The sequence below is a fragment of the Maylandia zebra genome, linkage group LG8, assembly GCF_041146795.1.
Source record: "Maylandia zebra isolate NMK-2024a linkage group LG8, Mzebra_GT3a, whole genome shotgun sequence".
Classification (NCBI taxonomy): domain Eukaryota; kingdom Metazoa; phylum Chordata; class Actinopteri; order Cichliformes; family Cichlidae; genus Maylandia; species Maylandia zebra.
The window spans coordinates 8,121,617-8,138,142 of NC_135174.1; the positions used below are offsets into that span (position 1 = coordinate 8,121,617).

The 16,526-nt window shown below is 41.7% G+C and overlaps 2 protein-coding genes across 2 annotated transcripts in view; one reads left to right on the forward strand and one right to left on the reverse strand.

Moving 5' to 3' along the window:
- LOC101477581 (uncharacterized) overlaps nucleotides 1–16,526 on the reverse strand; it is a 95,581-nt gene that overhangs the window by 27,190 nt on the left and 51,865 nt on the right. The gene's annotated exons all lie outside the window — the stretch shown is intronic.
- Nucleotides 1–16,526, forward strand: part of pkd1b (polycystic kidney disease 1b) — a 32,640-nt gene that overhangs the window by 14,107 nt on the left and 2,007 nt on the right. Inside the window, exons 19-39 of the mRNA XM_076887256.1 lie at nucleotides 1,593–1,746; nucleotides 1,842–2,097; nucleotides 2,199–2,394; nucleotides 2,526–2,693; nucleotides 4,166–4,306; nucleotides 4,470–4,680; nucleotides 4,780–4,903; nucleotides 6,469–6,612; nucleotides 6,702–7,023; nucleotides 7,199–7,310; nucleotides 7,401–7,558; nucleotides 8,016–8,218; nucleotides 10,630–10,827; nucleotides 10,909–11,063; nucleotides 13,075–13,275; nucleotides 13,710–13,884; nucleotides 13,998–14,180; nucleotides 14,254–14,358; nucleotides 14,446–14,580; nucleotides 14,660–14,862; nucleotides 16,411–16,522. Coding sequence (XP_076743371.1) covers nucleotides 1,593–1,746; nucleotides 1,842–2,097; nucleotides 2,199–2,394; nucleotides 2,526–2,693; nucleotides 4,166–4,306; nucleotides 4,470–4,680; nucleotides 4,780–4,903; nucleotides 6,469–6,612; nucleotides 6,702–7,023; nucleotides 7,199–7,310; nucleotides 7,401–7,558; nucleotides 8,016–8,218; nucleotides 10,630–10,827; nucleotides 10,909–11,063; nucleotides 13,075–13,275; nucleotides 13,710–13,884; nucleotides 13,998–14,180; nucleotides 14,254–14,358; nucleotides 14,446–14,580; nucleotides 14,660–14,862; nucleotides 16,411–16,522 — 3,656 coding nt within the window. The remainder of the gene's footprint in view (nucleotides 1–1,592; nucleotides 1,747–1,841; nucleotides 2,098–2,198; nucleotides 2,395–2,525; nucleotides 2,694–4,165; nucleotides 4,307–4,469; nucleotides 4,681–4,779; nucleotides 4,904–6,468; nucleotides 6,613–6,701; nucleotides 7,024–7,198; nucleotides 7,311–7,400; nucleotides 7,559–8,015; nucleotides 8,219–10,629; nucleotides 10,828–10,908; nucleotides 11,064–13,074; nucleotides 13,276–13,709; nucleotides 13,885–13,997; nucleotides 14,181–14,253; nucleotides 14,359–14,445; nucleotides 14,581–14,659; nucleotides 14,863–16,410; nucleotides 16,523–16,526) is intronic.

The following is a 16,526-nucleotide window of genomic DNA, read 5'->3' on the forward strand; positions in this document are numbered from 1 at the left end:
CCGGGCTTGGACCGGCAAAAGTGACCCGAAATAGGCACTGTGGTGGAGTTACTTTGTGTGTGTGTGTTTATAAGTAGTTTTAAACCTTGTGATCCACAAAACAGCATAAGAGTAAAAGAGTAAAAGAACTGACTGTGTTACAGCACCCGCTGCTTGTTGAGAGTAAAAGCGATACGCGCTTTCACGTCTTTTTTTAGCGACTTAAGGGGTCTGAAAGCTTGCTAAATATAGCGACAAAGTCGCTAAGTTGGCAACACTGTGTGGGCCATGTGTAAGCACATTGTGTGGGACAGATCCGGGCCATACCAATTTTGCTATGTGGGTGAGAGTGTTTAACTCTAGCCAGGATAGTCATTCTTTCTGGTACTATGACCTAAATTTATAAAATGGATTAAATATTTTATTCATATAACCCAAAATGAATACAACGCCAAGGGAATTTTCTTATATACTTCAAAAGGACCAAACATTTTTTGCAGCCTCCTGGTGGCTGCTAAATAATATACAGGTTTAGAGCTTTTCAGACCCAAAGCTACTGTGCTATAAAAATATATATTTGCCCCATTTCTTACACAATATTTTTTACACATTACACATTTTATCAAACCTGTACATTTCATATAAGAAGCCAAATCATAATATTAGACAAAGATTTAAATTATGTCTTTACTTTAGTAAATAATGATATCATTTATTAAGAGAAAGAAGTTATCCAAACCTGGTCTTTTATGAAATGAAAACAGATGCAACAGGAATCAAACCTTCCAAAAAGTTCAACTGTATTTTCCCCAAAAGTCTTGGGGATCATCAGGATGTTTTCCATGGTTTTTGCCATGGACCTCTCCCATGCCATCTTTGCCCATCTCTTTCTTATTATTAAATCTTGAACTCTGACCTTAACGGAGACCTGCAGCTGCTAGATGTTGTTCCGGGTTCTTTTGTGACTCCTGGATGAGTCAGTGATGTGCTCTAGAACTAATTTTAGTAGATCGGCCACTCCTGAGAACATTCACCACTATTCAAACTTTCTTCCATTTCTGAATGTCTCACATCATACCACTTTTTCAAATAGGGCAAGGTAGATTTAAAAAGTTAAAAAAAAAAACCCCATCTATTTTGTATTTTTACAGGTTATCTTTGTCTAATGCTAAAATTTGTTGGAAACATTGAAGTGTGACAAATATGCAAAACAAAAAAAGAATAGCACTGTACGTCTGTTGTGCATGATTCTAGTTTTTAGTCAGTTTATTACAGTCCATAGTGACTACCTCAGGGGGCAAACATCACAGTCAGGGAATAGCTTTTTATCTTTTTAGATAAATAAAATAATACTGTTTAAAAATAATCAGTGTGTTGCTGTTACTTTACTGTCAGTCCCGAACAATGCAATGACTACTATACTTACAAAATATGAATGCATTTTCATTAATAAATGTACTAATAACATGAGTGTACACATTTCAGGATAGGAGGTATCTTTCAGGACCAACCATGTAGTGCCTCTTGTACATAATTATTTATTAAACCTGCAATATATGTTTGTGCTATTATTAATAAAATTACTGCTTTTAAACTGCAATATCCACCACTAGGAGCAGCTCCACTGCCTGTAGGACATGTCAAGATTGAAGCAAGCTCTGCAGTGCCGAGGACCAATGCATCCCAGGATTCCCTGATGAGAGAGTGGGCTCTTACACTCTCTCATCTGGCCAGCTCCTCGGAAGAAACCATTTTTCTGTCTCCCCTGTGAGTCACGGCTCTCTTCTGCAACTCACTGCTCTAATTGCTCATTTTGATGAATAAAGATGACCTTCACATGAATTAATTTTCCTCTACAACAGTCTGAATGGGACAGATACGCCTCTTTCTGTCAACCTGAGTTCATCTCTGGTTGACGGCGGTCCAGTCAATGTGTCTGTGTGCGTGTTCAGCTCTCTGTGCCAGTACTACAATGTGAAGGAGAGGCGTTGGAGCCGGGAAGGTCTTCAACCACTGGAGGGCAGCACACTCCACACAGCGCTATGTCTCACCCAGCACCTCACCATGTTTGGGGCCAGTTTGTTTGTTCATCCAGGGGCTGTTGTTTTGCTACCACCTGTACGTGAGAACACAGAGGATTACAGCAGATGTAGATATTTTAAAATAAAATAAATGCATGATTTTTGCTCTTTTCCTTCTCCCCCTATTCAAATCTGCAGTCAGGAGAACCTGTGAGGAACATGGTGGTAGGGATTATCTGTGCTGCCCTGGTTTTGATTCACCTGCTGGTGGGGCTCATTGCCCACAAACTGGACCACTTAGACAGCCTGAGACTGAGTCAGGTACCACTGTGTGGGCGAACCGGGCTGTACCACTACAGAGTGCTGGTAAAGACTGGCTGGAGGCCCGGTGCAGGTCAGCCAAAGAGAAGACATTAAAGAGACAGAAAATGAAAAGCCAAACATTACATGTAATGGCTGAATTATCCTGTTTGAATGCTTTAAAATTAAATGGAAAGTGATCGTTTCTGTGGTGCTACCCTTCAGGGACTACGGCACATGTTGGCATTAGTTTGTATGGTCTGAAAAAGAGCGGCTCGCACCATCTGCAGAGGGATGGAGCTTTCCAGCGTGGCAGCCTGGACCAGTTTCATGTGGAGACAGATGACAACATGGGCGAAGTCTGGAAAATTCGCATCTGGCATGATAACACAGGTACATTATGTGGTCACAATTACTGGACCAGGCCTCTTCAGTTATTTCCAGTTCTGTTCCCTCAGGTGTACAAAATCAAGCACCAGGCAATCTAGTCTACCTTTAATGATTTTCAAAATAGCAAACAAATCAAATGTAAGAATGATATTTCTTTTGTTTTATGTTTTATTTTGTTGTGTTTTACACACAGTCCCTTTGAACACGTGATCACATTTTCCTTTAACACCCCTCTGTTAGCATTTGGGAACTCAGGAGGGAAGTTGCTTAACAGTTTACGGCCTCTTTTCTCCTGTTTTTAGTCATAATGTCCAAGTTTTTTACTGGGTGACAGGTGTGAGTTACAGGTGTGAAAGCTGAGCACCCAACTCTTGCTCCAGAACTATACATTCTCAGCATGGTTTGGCATTGCCTTTAATTTCCGGATGACAACATATGGTGCCCCAAAACGGTATATATATTATTCATGAATAATGGTGCCTTCAAAGATGTTAGAGTTACTCATTAATGCCATGTACACCAATGCACCCTCATGCCACCACAGATGCTGAGTTTTTAATTGCGCACTCATAAAGAAATAAATAAGAAATTGTCCCCTTCTTTAATAGTCAGTGTACACGATTAGCAAAAGGAAAATAAATATTTTATTGGACAGTTTTCCATCTGAGCTTGGGAGCAAAAAAAAATCCCTTTTTAATTGGGAGAACTTTATAATACAGCCTACAAATTTAAATTCTATTGTAATTTTCATCAAATTGAGCCTTAAATTTGAGCTACAACTCTGCAGTCGTGGGCTGGTTAGTTCACTTTATAATATTGCTCACACAGCTTAATTTATTGTGTAATTATGGTTTAGGATGCAGCACTTAGTCCACTCAGCATTACAACCTGCGTCCTTATTGTGTGGTTAAAATGTAAGGCAAGAGAAAAAAGGAACTACTAACATATTTATTTACTGTATGATTTGTGTCTGCTTTATTAAAATATTCAAAGGTGTCCTTTACAAATGCTTACAGTACTTTATTTCTTCTTACCAGTAAGACCTCAAATTGTTACTCCCTCATTCTTGTATACTTCCTGGTAAATATTTTAAGCTAATTAAAATGACAACTTAATTTTGGATAAATTGTATCAGAAATACACAGTAAACTTTGGGGAAATTACACCCTATGTCATGTTTTATTAAGTGCTACCTTTTCTTTGCATGGTAGAGTCCATACTTGCCTCTGTGGACAGACACAAAACACCATGTTCAATAAAGTGTTCCTGTATTTAAAGTGTAAGTATAGGGATTAACTAGAAACAGTTTTTCTAGTGAATGAAATGTGTGATTAATTAGTAACAGTAAGTGTTTAAGACATGTCTGCGTGTGTGTGTGTGTGTGTGTGTGTGTGTGTGTGTGTGTGTGTGTGTGTGTGTGTGTGTGTGTGTGTGTGTGTGTGTGTGTGCGCGTGTTCACATGCATGTAAATACAGGTTTGGACCCATCATGGTATGTGCAACATGTGGTGGTGTGGGACCCTCAGACAGACCACATGTTCTTCTTCCTGCTAGATGATTGGCTCTCTGTTGACAATGAGACGAACAGCACAGTGGAGAAGGAAGTACTTGCCTCTTGTAAGGTTACAGATGTTACTCTGAACTCAACTGTTTAAATGGAAAAGCACTAAGGCCATTTCTTAAGCAGACCTATCAAAGTTCCACTTTGTGTGCTTTCTCTTCCTGTAAACTGAAATATTTTTCTTTCATTGTCTTTGAACCGTTCCATTTGTCCCAAAAGGTCCAGAGGAGCTCACTCTATTTAAAAGGGTGTTCACCTCCCAGCTGATATTTGGCATGGTCGACCGCCACCTGTGGCTATCCCTGTTGGAACGCCCCCCTCACAGCTGTTTCACGAGGGGACAGAGAGTTACTTGCGGTGCCCTTATGCTGCATCTCTACCTGGCACTGGGGGCTCTGTGGTATGGAGCTGTTGGCACTGTGGGGCACAGGTGAAGTGACTGAGAGTACTCAATACTCGAAGATCTAATAATTCCAGATATAAGCCAGTAGATTATTGATCAAATCGATATGTGTTCTTTATACTCAAGTGGACCCATTTCAGCCCATCTGCTCGCCAACGTGGAGACGGTTGCTGTGGGGATGACTGTTGCTGTGCTGGTGTTTCCTCTCCAGTGTTTCCTCTGCTTCCTGTTTAGAAAAGCTCACAGTCGGGTAATTAAAAACAGTATCAACTTTTTATTTTTATTTTTTTTTAACTAGTGAACCTATTTAAAGTAACTTGAAGATCGTAGGGGCGATCGTGGCTCAAGAGTTGGGAGTTTGCCTTGTAATTGGAAGGTTGCCGGTTCGAGCCCCGGCTTGGACAGTCTTGGTCGTTGTGTCCTTGGGCAAGACACTTCACCCGTTGCCTACTGGTGGTGGTCAGAGGGCCCGGTGGCACCAGTGTCCGGCAGCCTCGCCTCTGTCAGTGCGCCCCAGGGTGGCTGTGGCTACAATGTAGCTTACCATCACCTGTGTGTGTGTGTGTGTGTGTGTGTGTGTGTGTGTGTGTGTGTGTGTGTGTGTGTGTGTGTGTGTGTGTGTGACTGGATATGTAACGCGCTTTGGGGTCCTTAGGGACTAGTAAAGCGCTATATAAATACAGGCCATGCATTAATTTCAAAACATTAGACAGAATACTTGTGCCATCAGAGAGTTGCTGATTAGAGGTTGTGTCAGCTGTGCGTCCATGCTTTGTTTGTTAAACACTCTCACGCACATAGCAAAATCGGTATGGCCCGGATCTGGCCCACACAATGTGCTTACACATGGCCCACATACCGCAAAGAACAATGGCCCTTTGGTGGCCCAGATCTGGTTTGCCAGATATGGCCCACACATGGGCCAGCACAAGGCCAGTTGTAGACACACTGCTGGCCCTGTGCTGGCCTATAACAGTTTCAGCTCTGGCCCCAGATGTCAGCCTAATGTGTACCTTAATCAAGCCATGTAATACCAACATGTGCTGGAACATGATAGTGCAAAAGTAACATGACAAAACTCTGTTCAGACAGTGAATGGACTGATTCTTATATAGTGCTTTTCTACTCTCCCAGATTACTCAAAGTGCTCTATACAACATCCCACATTCACACACTTTCTCTAAGCTGAGTTCTTACTAACTACATTCATACACATTCACACTTATAACATGCAGACAGGGATCGAACCACTAACCTTCCGATCAATAGGTGGCCTGCTCTACCACCTGAGCTACAGTCACCCACTGGCAAAGATGAGTAAACCCTCACTAGATTTTGGATAAAGTGTAAACTCACAAACCTGTCAAACCTGCATTTGAAACGTTGGCTACCATACCAGTATAGTATTGCAACATGGCATTTGGGTCTTCTAACTAAAATAAGAAAATAGGAACATAAATAGTGCCATCATTGCCAGACCTGGTCCACATCTGGTTGACATACATCCTGCCATGACACCAGTCAGTCAGAAGTGCCAGCTTGATACCGGATCCCAGCCAGAGCTGTTTTCTATGGGCCTGGGCCACATGAACCAAACCATAATCGTGCCAGATATGGCATGCCATCACATAGACAGTGCCATCTATGCCAGGCCTGGCCCATATCTGGATGACATACGTCTTATCATGCCAGAAGTCCGCCAGCAGTGCCGGCTTGATACCAGATCCGGGCCAGACCTGCTTGCTATCTGGGCACTTGTGTGAGAGTACACTCAGAAATGTTAACGCTGCAGGTGTATGTTTACATGTGACTCAGGTAACTGTGGACATGTCAGTCCCTCCCTCTCCTGTTTGTCACTCTGTGGAGATGGACGTATTCCTTGGCCAATTGGAGTTCTCCTGCCCTACTTTTCTGTCTTTGCCAGATTCCTCTGGCCGAGTCACTGACAGTCCTTCATCCGTAAGGACATGCACATACACAGTATACTTGTTATTTTACTCCTGTCTTTTTCTTAGAATAACTCCAGTTGTTATTCTATCTTTCTCCAGTTGCCGGAGAGTAAGGCCTTAGACTCCAGCATCCTGGACTTCTGGGCTGCCTCTGGTTTGGTGCCCAAGAAGTACGAAGCACATCAAGAAGATGGCATCGTAGCGTGGCCATCATGTGACAGCCTACTCAGTCTACCAGTGGGTTCAAGCCCCTCCAAGCCAACCTTAGCCCCTGACCCCTGCAAGGCTTCATCTGCTCGTCAGCTAAAGCGGAAAAAGGCCTTGATGCAGCTTCACTTGACGCCGCACAAATCCCCAGATATGAACTCCAATCAAGTCCAAGTTCACAGCCACAATCTGACAACACTTCTTACTCTTTCCGGTAAGAAACTGTTAAAGCGTAATTAATTTCTGCTATTGACGTGAATGGTCTCCAGCACTTTGCTTCTTGCTGTTTCTTGCCGACTTTCTTTAAATTAAAATGATTCCAAATCTGTTCTGGGAACACCAAGTTTTCTGAATAACATCTGATTCTGTATTCTTGTGTTTGGTACCAGAGGAGGATTTACTCATGTCTATTGAAGCAGCAGACGACACAGCAGATGCTAAAAACAGCAACTCAGATAGTGGGCGGGATTCTCCGAGAACAACATCCTCAGTCTCAACCATGTAAGGAAAATAAAGATTTATTTTTATGATGTTCTTTATTGACAGGTAACATTCTGTATCACTTCAACTTTTTTTTTTTTTTTTTTTTAGGCGGAGCACCTCCTGCAGCAGCTGGTCAGAGCACAGTGAGGATAACTCCCAGTATGGCACTGGACTCTATGAGTGTCCATCCGTAGACTCGATGGCAAGCACCTTCCTGCCAAGCACTTCTCCTGACTCCACATGTTCCTTCTACACGACACGCATAGGTACCATAAAAGGTTTTTCTTGTTAATTGTACCCACAAATGTATTGTCAAATGTACTCCAGTACTCCTTCAATGAGTGGATACTGTTTCAATAAAGTGTTTTGGGATGGCTTAAGAATGGGAAACAGATCTGTGTGGGCACCTAATTCCTAATGCAACAGCCCAGTAATGGAGCAGGTCCATAGGGCAGATCCGTATCTGCAATCAGTCGCCCATACTACATATACAAATACAATTCACAATTATCATTTTAGCTAACTATATATAAGTTTAAGGCCTTCTCTATTACAAAGCACTGTACTGGGGAGAAGCTGAATATAAGAAACTGAGGTAGTCATCACTATTTCCATGAGTCCCTTTACAGTTAACCCTGGTTTGGAATCTTTTTGTTAGACTATGAGACAAAAAACATCCTATCTAGAATTTTTTATTCACATTTGGAGATTTTATTTGAACAGGTGTTGCTCGGAGTCAGCCAGGCAGGCTACTTCCTCGCTGGGCGCTGCGTGTCATTTATCCTCTGCTCGCTTTGCTGCTTGGAGCGTGTCTGGCTGTGATGGGACTCTATGGAAGCTGCTTCTCCAGGACAGTAGTACTCATGTGGCTGGTATCAGCTCTTTCTGCCTTTCTCACTTCTGCTCTGCTGCTGGAACCTCTCAAGGTGAGTCAAGCATGTGGTCCAGTTTGTTCACCTCTCAGGGTTTTGGCAGATTATAACTACTTTGACTTGCATGACTTGCATTTGTATAATGTTGAGTTGACGAGACAGTTTTTATCTTTCACGCACTCCTGCAGTCACACACTAATCTACCAATGCTGAAGCTGGATCATGTGCACTCACACAAAGTTCAGACGTTCCAACAGTCATTTCAGTCTAATCAGACTTAGGGTTGCCAACTCCCTGAAAAATAAATAAGGGACACCTCGTGGCCAGGGCCGGGCGACCCAGTTGTCTTCACCCTTCCCAGTGTGGTAGCTCTTTTTTTGTGTGTGAAATTATTTTTTAACCATTTGACTTGAACTTGATTTAAGCAGATGCATATTCTTTGTGATATGACCATATGGGAAACAAATGATCATTTAGCCATTTATTTTTAGCTCAAAATGACAACATTAACACAATAAAACAGGTCTCTTTCTTAAACAGAAGCCTGTCATGCTTAACTTTTGAGAATATAAGTAAAGCTTTCTTTAAAAGAACTCTGTCCTGCTTAACTTAAAATTATATAAATTAATAGAAAACAATAGAACAAAATCATTCTTGTAACAGTGCACATATAGTGCATTTAGTACAATTGGCTTCAGTTGAGGTATTATTTCAGCTTTTCTAATGCTAATCAGCTGCTCCTGTTTGTAAACACGCTTGTTCCCATGATTACGCATCTTAAGTCATCATCATTATTAATCTATGTATTACTTTTATGTATTAGTGATCTATTTGTTGTAATCATCTATCCTTGCAGTTGTTTATTACACAAAATAAGTTATATTATCACACTTCTGGCCACATAGCGCTGATATTCACTGCACATGCCCATCATAACCTTAACCAGAGGGTTTAAAAAAAACAAACCAGTGTTTACATACCATATCTGCTTCTGCCGTGGCCTGGCGGACAAAAAATTGGTTAAGGGTTCCCCGAGCTTTCACGCCCCTCGTGTTCTTCATGTGCCCACCATTAGAAGCATGCCTATGGAAAAAGTGCACCGGCACACAGTGCAGTGCGCTTTATAGGTGTTATCGTGCACTTTTCCAGCCAGGTGTTTTCCTTTTCCCATTCCTCCCTGTACTTTTGCAGCCTTTTCTTTTCTTTCTCTGAGCGAACAAACATTGCTGCTCTAATGCTGGGCTCACACTGTGCGATTTTTGGCCCATTTTGAGACGATTTTTGAGTCGTGCAACCGATTTGGTGATCGGCCTGATTTTGGCCTTCATCGTGCGTCGTGTAGTATACGTGGGGTAACGAGAAGCGATTAACACCTCACGACCAGCTCCCGATCATCAATCGCTCGTGAGGGTGTCACCACAGCCGCTCACACTGCTCACACGTAAACGTCGGTGAAAAAGACGGAGCAGCGCGGCTGTGCAGCCTGTGATCTGGACACAAGCGATGGAGGCACAACTTGTAGAACTTTGGAAAGCTCATCCAAGCCTTTTCGATGTGGCCTCACAAAATTATCACGACCACAACAATCGTGAAAATAGTTGGATTTACACTGCTGCTCAATCACAGCTGCCTGATTAATGTTTTTCATTAGCAATTTAGCAAAGTTGATGTGGTGGTGTGTCTGTGTGAGTGAAAGACAGAGAGAGCGAGCGACAGATTTTCTGTTATAACCTTCATTTTATGGAGGCACAGTGTGAGCACTCAGGTCGCATCAGAGCATCGGGCGGTATAGTGTGAGACCTGCATCGTGACCTACCAACTTCTAACCCCTGTGAGTCAATCGTGCAGTTTGAAAATCGCACAGTGTCTGCCCAGCTTTAGGTGTACTGTCGTCCGAGACTTGCACCGCAGTGTCGGCGTTTGTTTCCCTGTTGGCCATGCTTCTTGTTGTGGTCATCTGTTGTCTTCCGGTATTTTCTCCGTAAGCGACCTTTCCTCGACCAATGAGATGAGCGGTAATCTGACTTGTCATACTCGAATTGTCATAAGTGTGCTGTCAGCTCATTGGTCACAAAGCAGAAGAGGGGCTGGGAATTATGTTTTCAAACAAAGCGTTAATTCCATTAAAAGTTATAGACTACTTTTGATTCTCACTGTATTACGGGACAAAGTGCGTCCCTTATTAGCTCAATACGGGACGTGTACTTTTGTTTCGAAATACGGGACGATTCCGTTTTTCAAGGGACGGTTGGCAACCCTAATCAGACTTGTCCTTTGATTATCTCTTTGATTATGAATAAAGGCGATGTACTGTTAGCAAACTGGAAAGAGCTGATTAACACTCATTGTTAACACATAAGGGTGGATATTCAGACTTTCTACCCTCTCTCAGATGTCCTGACAGGAAGTTGGGGCAAGGACTTCAATCTCTCTCCATCCAACCTCTCTTGACACCTGTTTTTCAGGTGTGCGTGCTGGCCTTGATCTACACAGTCCTGTGGAGACCTGTGGATCCAGAGGTGGAGGAGCAGCTGGCTCAGGAGGCCACTGTGGTGAGGCCGTTTGGAGAGCAGAGCGGGAAGGTCCGACCGCCATGCGGCTACGGCCTGCTGCAGGCGAAAGAGGAGGCTCGCAAAGTCCAAGCACTGCAGTCAATTATGAGGGTGAGGAGAAAATATTTAAGATTTATTTCTGTCTGGGAATTTTTCTTCCCAGACGTCACACTTTTTTTCTTTTTTTTGCAGCAGTGTGTGTGGCAGCTGTTATTTCTGTTGCTGGTGCTGATGGTGAACTACCAGGATGCAACTGAGCAGGGACAGGCCAGGCTTCTGCACGCCACCATCAAACAACGTCTTCACGCGTCACCCTTGGGGTTTCCCAACCTCACCTCACTCAAAGAGTAAGGGTGACACCAAACGCCACACAAACACAGCACACTGTCGCCACACAGTGTAAAATGTGGGGACAAATCTCGAGTTCTTTAAATTCAAAAGGTCAGAAAACATTTAGATGTTTAATGATTGCTGAGCTAATCGACAGAGGGGCAGATTTACTTAAGAGGGCAAAATAGCATGTGAGGGCAATCCCCAAATAGCGCTAATAAATGTGGTCAGTTTTACAGGTGAAATACAAAATTGGTGCTGTTTTTCTAAACAGTTCATTTGAATAACAAGCGAAACAAAAGACGTTTCTTTTTCAGCGTCAATTATTGGCACAATCAGCAGTAAATTGTGCATTTCACACATTAGAAAATCTGTTTGCACGCTTGATTTAAATTTCCTGTTATTTGTGGCTTAAGAAATCTCTGTGTTTCCACCATTTATATGCACTTTTGTAACTGCACTTTTTTATGCAAGTTTGCACTAGAGTAACGTGTTTGCAATTCTGGTCCCAACTCGCTGAAAGAACTGTGTCAGATTTATGCTGTTTATATCAGACATGATAAGAGCTGATTGTTGTGAACTTTGACCTTCTGGGTCCCCCCAAATAAGTAATTACATTTTTTCTTGGTATCTATACATGACATAGCAAACAACAAGTATGTGCATTTGTGTTTTCTTTAGCTATCCTAACCGTGGAGCAGCTTTTTCATTTTTCAGTGGAAACAGAACAACGTCGTTTCAACAGTGATTGCTGGGGAAATCACTCGTAATGAAATTAAATGATTTTGGTTTTTTATGTGTGTAAATTGTCGCCAAATCTGAATTTTTTTTAATGCAATTATTTTTTTCAATAGTGACATATTTTAAAAAAGACAAGATTTTAAATGGCATAGTATTACTATAAAAAAAAACAACCAAAATTAAGCACTTAATTCCAAGTCCTTGTTACAACCATTTAAAAAAATAACAATTGGAGTACAATGAACGATTTTCCTGAATATGTTTTATTTGTAAAACAAATTAAATTTATGATCAAAAACTGTTTTAAAATAGTTTTGTTTGTTTATTGTTTTATATACAGAATACACAAATTAAAAGTATTAGGTATTAAAATGGTTTTAAAAAGGCCAATCATAAAAGTCTGCATTGTGCAGCTGTTTTTACTTATTTTAAGTACATTTAAAAAGAACAAAGGAAAAAAAGGATCATATACAAAATAATATTTAACAGTTCATTTAATTTTTTTTTAAAATTCCAGGTTTTTTCCAGTTATCTAAAATGATTTTTCAAGTCTTCCTTTAGTTTTAGTCACAATTTTGATGTACGTGCACAATGACAATAAAGGGCTTTTCTATTCTATTCTATTAGTGTCACGGCTGCGCTGGCAGCCCGTGGGGATGAGAGAAAGGAGGACCCAAATGCAGGACTCTGGTGATGATGACAGAGCGTTTTTATTTACAGTGCAGAAAATAAAGACAACCAATAAATCCCTGTGTGTTCCCGACTCCCGTTCCGTGTCTCCCTTTCGTGTCTCTGCTCCCTGTGTACCATCCACCGGCTGCTTCCTCATTCCCGCAAATCCTCCTGGTAAACGCACACAAAGGCAGCCTTCAGAAAACTCTAGAATCGCGGCAGACTAGCACTTACTGGCTTGCTGGGAAACTAACAGCTAGTCACGCATAACAATCCTGCGTTGTGGAGCTCTCAGCCACACTGCTATGTAGCTCCCCGACGACGTTAGGTCAGCACCCACCATGCCTAAAGATGCCCGACACAGCCGCACCCTTACACATGCACACCTACATACGCCTATATATAGAAACAAAGGACAGCAGCACAATACAAGGACACCGTACCCAATATATTATGTAAGTCCATAATTGCTCACCTTAAATTTACTGCCTGGTAATTTTGCTGGGGACTACTTTCATTTATGTGTCAATACACGTTTGGTGGACTGCATGAAACAGTGTTTGTGTTGCCTCCGGAGTGCAACTGTTCAGCTTATTCTACTCTTTCTTCTTGCAGCTGGTTTGACACAGAGCTGTGGATCAATCACACCTTGGTGCCACATCTCCACCAAAACCCCTCACTGCGACTCGTGGGCTTAACGCAGCTGCAGTACACACATGCGCTCGGTAGCCAGGCGGTTCACCTTCAGTCAAACAACAGTGGAACGATACCCGAGCTCCTCACTGCCCTTCACACGGCAGGAAGAAGCAGGAAACAGTAAGTGGAATTGTCAGAGCAACATGAGTGCTTCTCTCAGACATGCTGAGTGTGTTCATCAATACTGTTGAATTGACTCTTTTGCAAATAATGAGGCGTGTGAGCCCATTAGAAGTTGCCAAAAAGCAAAACAATGGAACGTTGTTTTTCTTCTGAAATCAAATGGAGCATTAACACGCAAACGACCAAAAACTGTGGTGCACATTTTGTCTGTGGTGTCCAATCATCTTCTAATGTCGTTATTTATCTGTTTGTTTATGGCCCACAGATTCTTGCATAACATTTACCCTCCATCGTAATGATGAACTCAAAGCTTTTATTTACGCATGGGTCACGCTTATCGAATTGCATTCATTTACATATTCAGTCGACAAAAAAAGGACAAAAATAAAAAGGTGAGTTTTTATTTGATGATTTCTTTTCCTTCGCTCCAGGTTTGAAGCTCTTTCTATAGAGTTCACTCAGTACCACAGAGAGTCTGCTTTATTTCTGTGCGTGTACGTAAAACTTGAGCAGACTCGGACACAAGCCATCACATCCTGTCTCTCTATCCATCCACTCCTCATCCCTTTATCCGTGTCAGGACTGGACCTGCAGACGGCACTTCCGGTAACAAATCCTGCAGTCTTTCAAATGAAAATCTTTCACCATAATCTGGTATTTAGAGCTTAATAGTTAATAGAAAGTACTTCTTCACCCAATCCAATGACTTTATACCGCAGATTCTTCTGCTCATCTCTGCTCTCCTGACTGTACTTGGGGAGCTGTGGTCTGTGGCCACTGAGCGCACCCAGTATCTGCATCAATGCCATCACTGGTTCCAGCTGCTCCTTGCCTTCTTGTTGCTGACAACAGCTATCCTGCAGCTCCGCTTCCTGTCTTGTGCGTCGTCATGTGTTTCCCAGGTAAAGAATAACATTTTAAAAATCCTCCAAGCAAAACAAAATTAGTATTCAACAACCTTTATGTGCTATTTAGCTGCGGTCCCAACCAGACAACTTCATCAACTTCCACAGTGCTGCCCTTCTGTCACAAAGGTCCTCTCAGTGTGCAGCCACCCTGCTCACTCTGCTTGTTTTAAAGGTGAAGTATTGTCTAACACATGTCCACAGATATTTCACTTTGATTTAAAAAGAAAAACAAAAAAACCCAACTCATTCCCATTTCCAGCTGCTGGGAACCTTACGGTTTGTGCAGAGGTGGGCTGCGATAGGCAGAGTGTTGCACAGAGCCTGGAGGGAGCTGCTGGCTCTGGCTGTCCTACTACTGCTGCTGATGCTGCTCTGCACTCACCTTGGGAATGTGGTATGAGCAGAAAAACATCAGCTTAAGCAAAGATATTTAAAAAGGCGAGATGAAAGATATTTGATATGGTTTGTTTCAGCTTTTTTCACAATCAGTAGAAGGTTTCCTGTCAGTACAAGACACCAGTGTCTCAGTCTTGTCCTTTCTTCATGGTCGGATCGTCCTGCAAAAAATCTGCCAGGTCCACCCCATCCTGGGCCCTCTCTATGGGCTGCTTCTCATGGGAGGAGGTGTTTGGGTTTTGGCTAGACTCTGTGGAGCTGTTCTTATCCATACTTACAGGTACACAACATTACCTTTCTTTAGATGCTATGTTTGCTTTAACCAAAGTTAGGTTTTGTTCTTTTTTCAAAGACAACAGAGTTTTGTAGACTGTCGAAGTTGTTAGCCCTTGAGAAACTGTGTTTTAAAGACAGAAATAGCCCTTTAAGCCCTTATAGGCCTTAAACAAGTTTATAATCTTGCCATACTGACATCTGATGTTTGGCAATTTGTAGCTGTGAAAGTCTTCTAGGTGTCTGGTTACCTAGAAATTCCATCTTAAGATAGAAAGATAATGTCACGGTTCTGGGTCCTTTTGACCCAGCATTTTGAGTTTTGTGTTCTAGTAATATTTTGTATTACGGGTTATGTTCAGCTCATTTGATTGTAATTGTTAGATTATAATATTATTTTATGCCATCTTATACCCCTAATTAAAGATTGTGAATTATTATGTAGTTTTAGTTTGCATTATTCTCCTGAATTAGAAGAAGCTGATAACTATTGCATTAGTTAAACTGATTTGCATTACATTAGACTGCTGATTTATTGTGGATGAATGATATTGTTTATGATGCATTATACTGCTGAGGTATAAGAAATACTGTTTGCAGAAAGTCATCGCCTTATTTGTCTGATTAGAAGAGAACAGAATATACTGGAGAGGTTTTCTGCCCAATCTCAGCAGGAGCAGATAAACAGGGAGCCAAGGTTGTAGCTTAGGCGCTGTGTGAGAGAAAGCATGTGAATGTTTAGGCTTTTTATGATAAGGTGGAGGCACCAGAGGCTATAAGAGTTTGAGCAATGCTCCACCATTTTGAGATCTGAGGCTGTCTGCATACGGTGTCCATCTCCCACGCGTGTGTTCATTAAATCATCGTTTGACTTAACCCGGCCGGACCAGTGTTGTTATTGTGGTTTTTTTCTCTTGTCTCCATCCCCAATATTTTGAACCTTAACATAATGTAAATGGGGAAAAAAAAAAAGGAAGATGATCTGTAAATCTTTTAAACATCCCAAAGTCAGCAATACCCATGAGATCAGAGATGCAGGCTTTTGAGTGCTGATAGCAAGCCAAACTTTCTTTTTCGATTACGTTATAGATGTCCTGATATCTTTGTTTGAAAATTCTTGGCAGACCTCATAATTCATGGCTTTGTATATGATGTTATGTTATCTTGGCCTAAACTCAGCAAAAGCGCTACCAAACCGTGATGGTACCAACCCCGTGTTTCACAAATGGATAAAGTTCTTTGGCGATGGCAAAAATAAAACCTCTTTCATTGCAAAGAAGTTGCACTTTGTAACCCTGCACAGTATTACACACCTTACTGTTGAAGTGATCTTTGAATTTCTATTACTCTTGTGATAATAGAGTAATGTTTTCAGTAAGAATTTCTGTATTTCCACAAAAATATAAGTGGTTGACAAAATTTTGAGTGCCACATTGTATCATAGGAAGTTTTGTTAAATGGCATGTTGTTTTGAATGTTTTGCTGAAATTTACTGAAGATAGAGCCACAGAGGGATCTTAAGTTTTAATAAACCATCTTCTTTCGTCTTCTAAAGGGCAGAGCAGGCTGAGTTGTTTCATCCAACCATTAAACCTCAGGACTATCAAATGGTGGAGTTCTTCATCAAAAGGCTCAAGCTATGGATGGGACTCACTAAGGCTAAACAGGTGA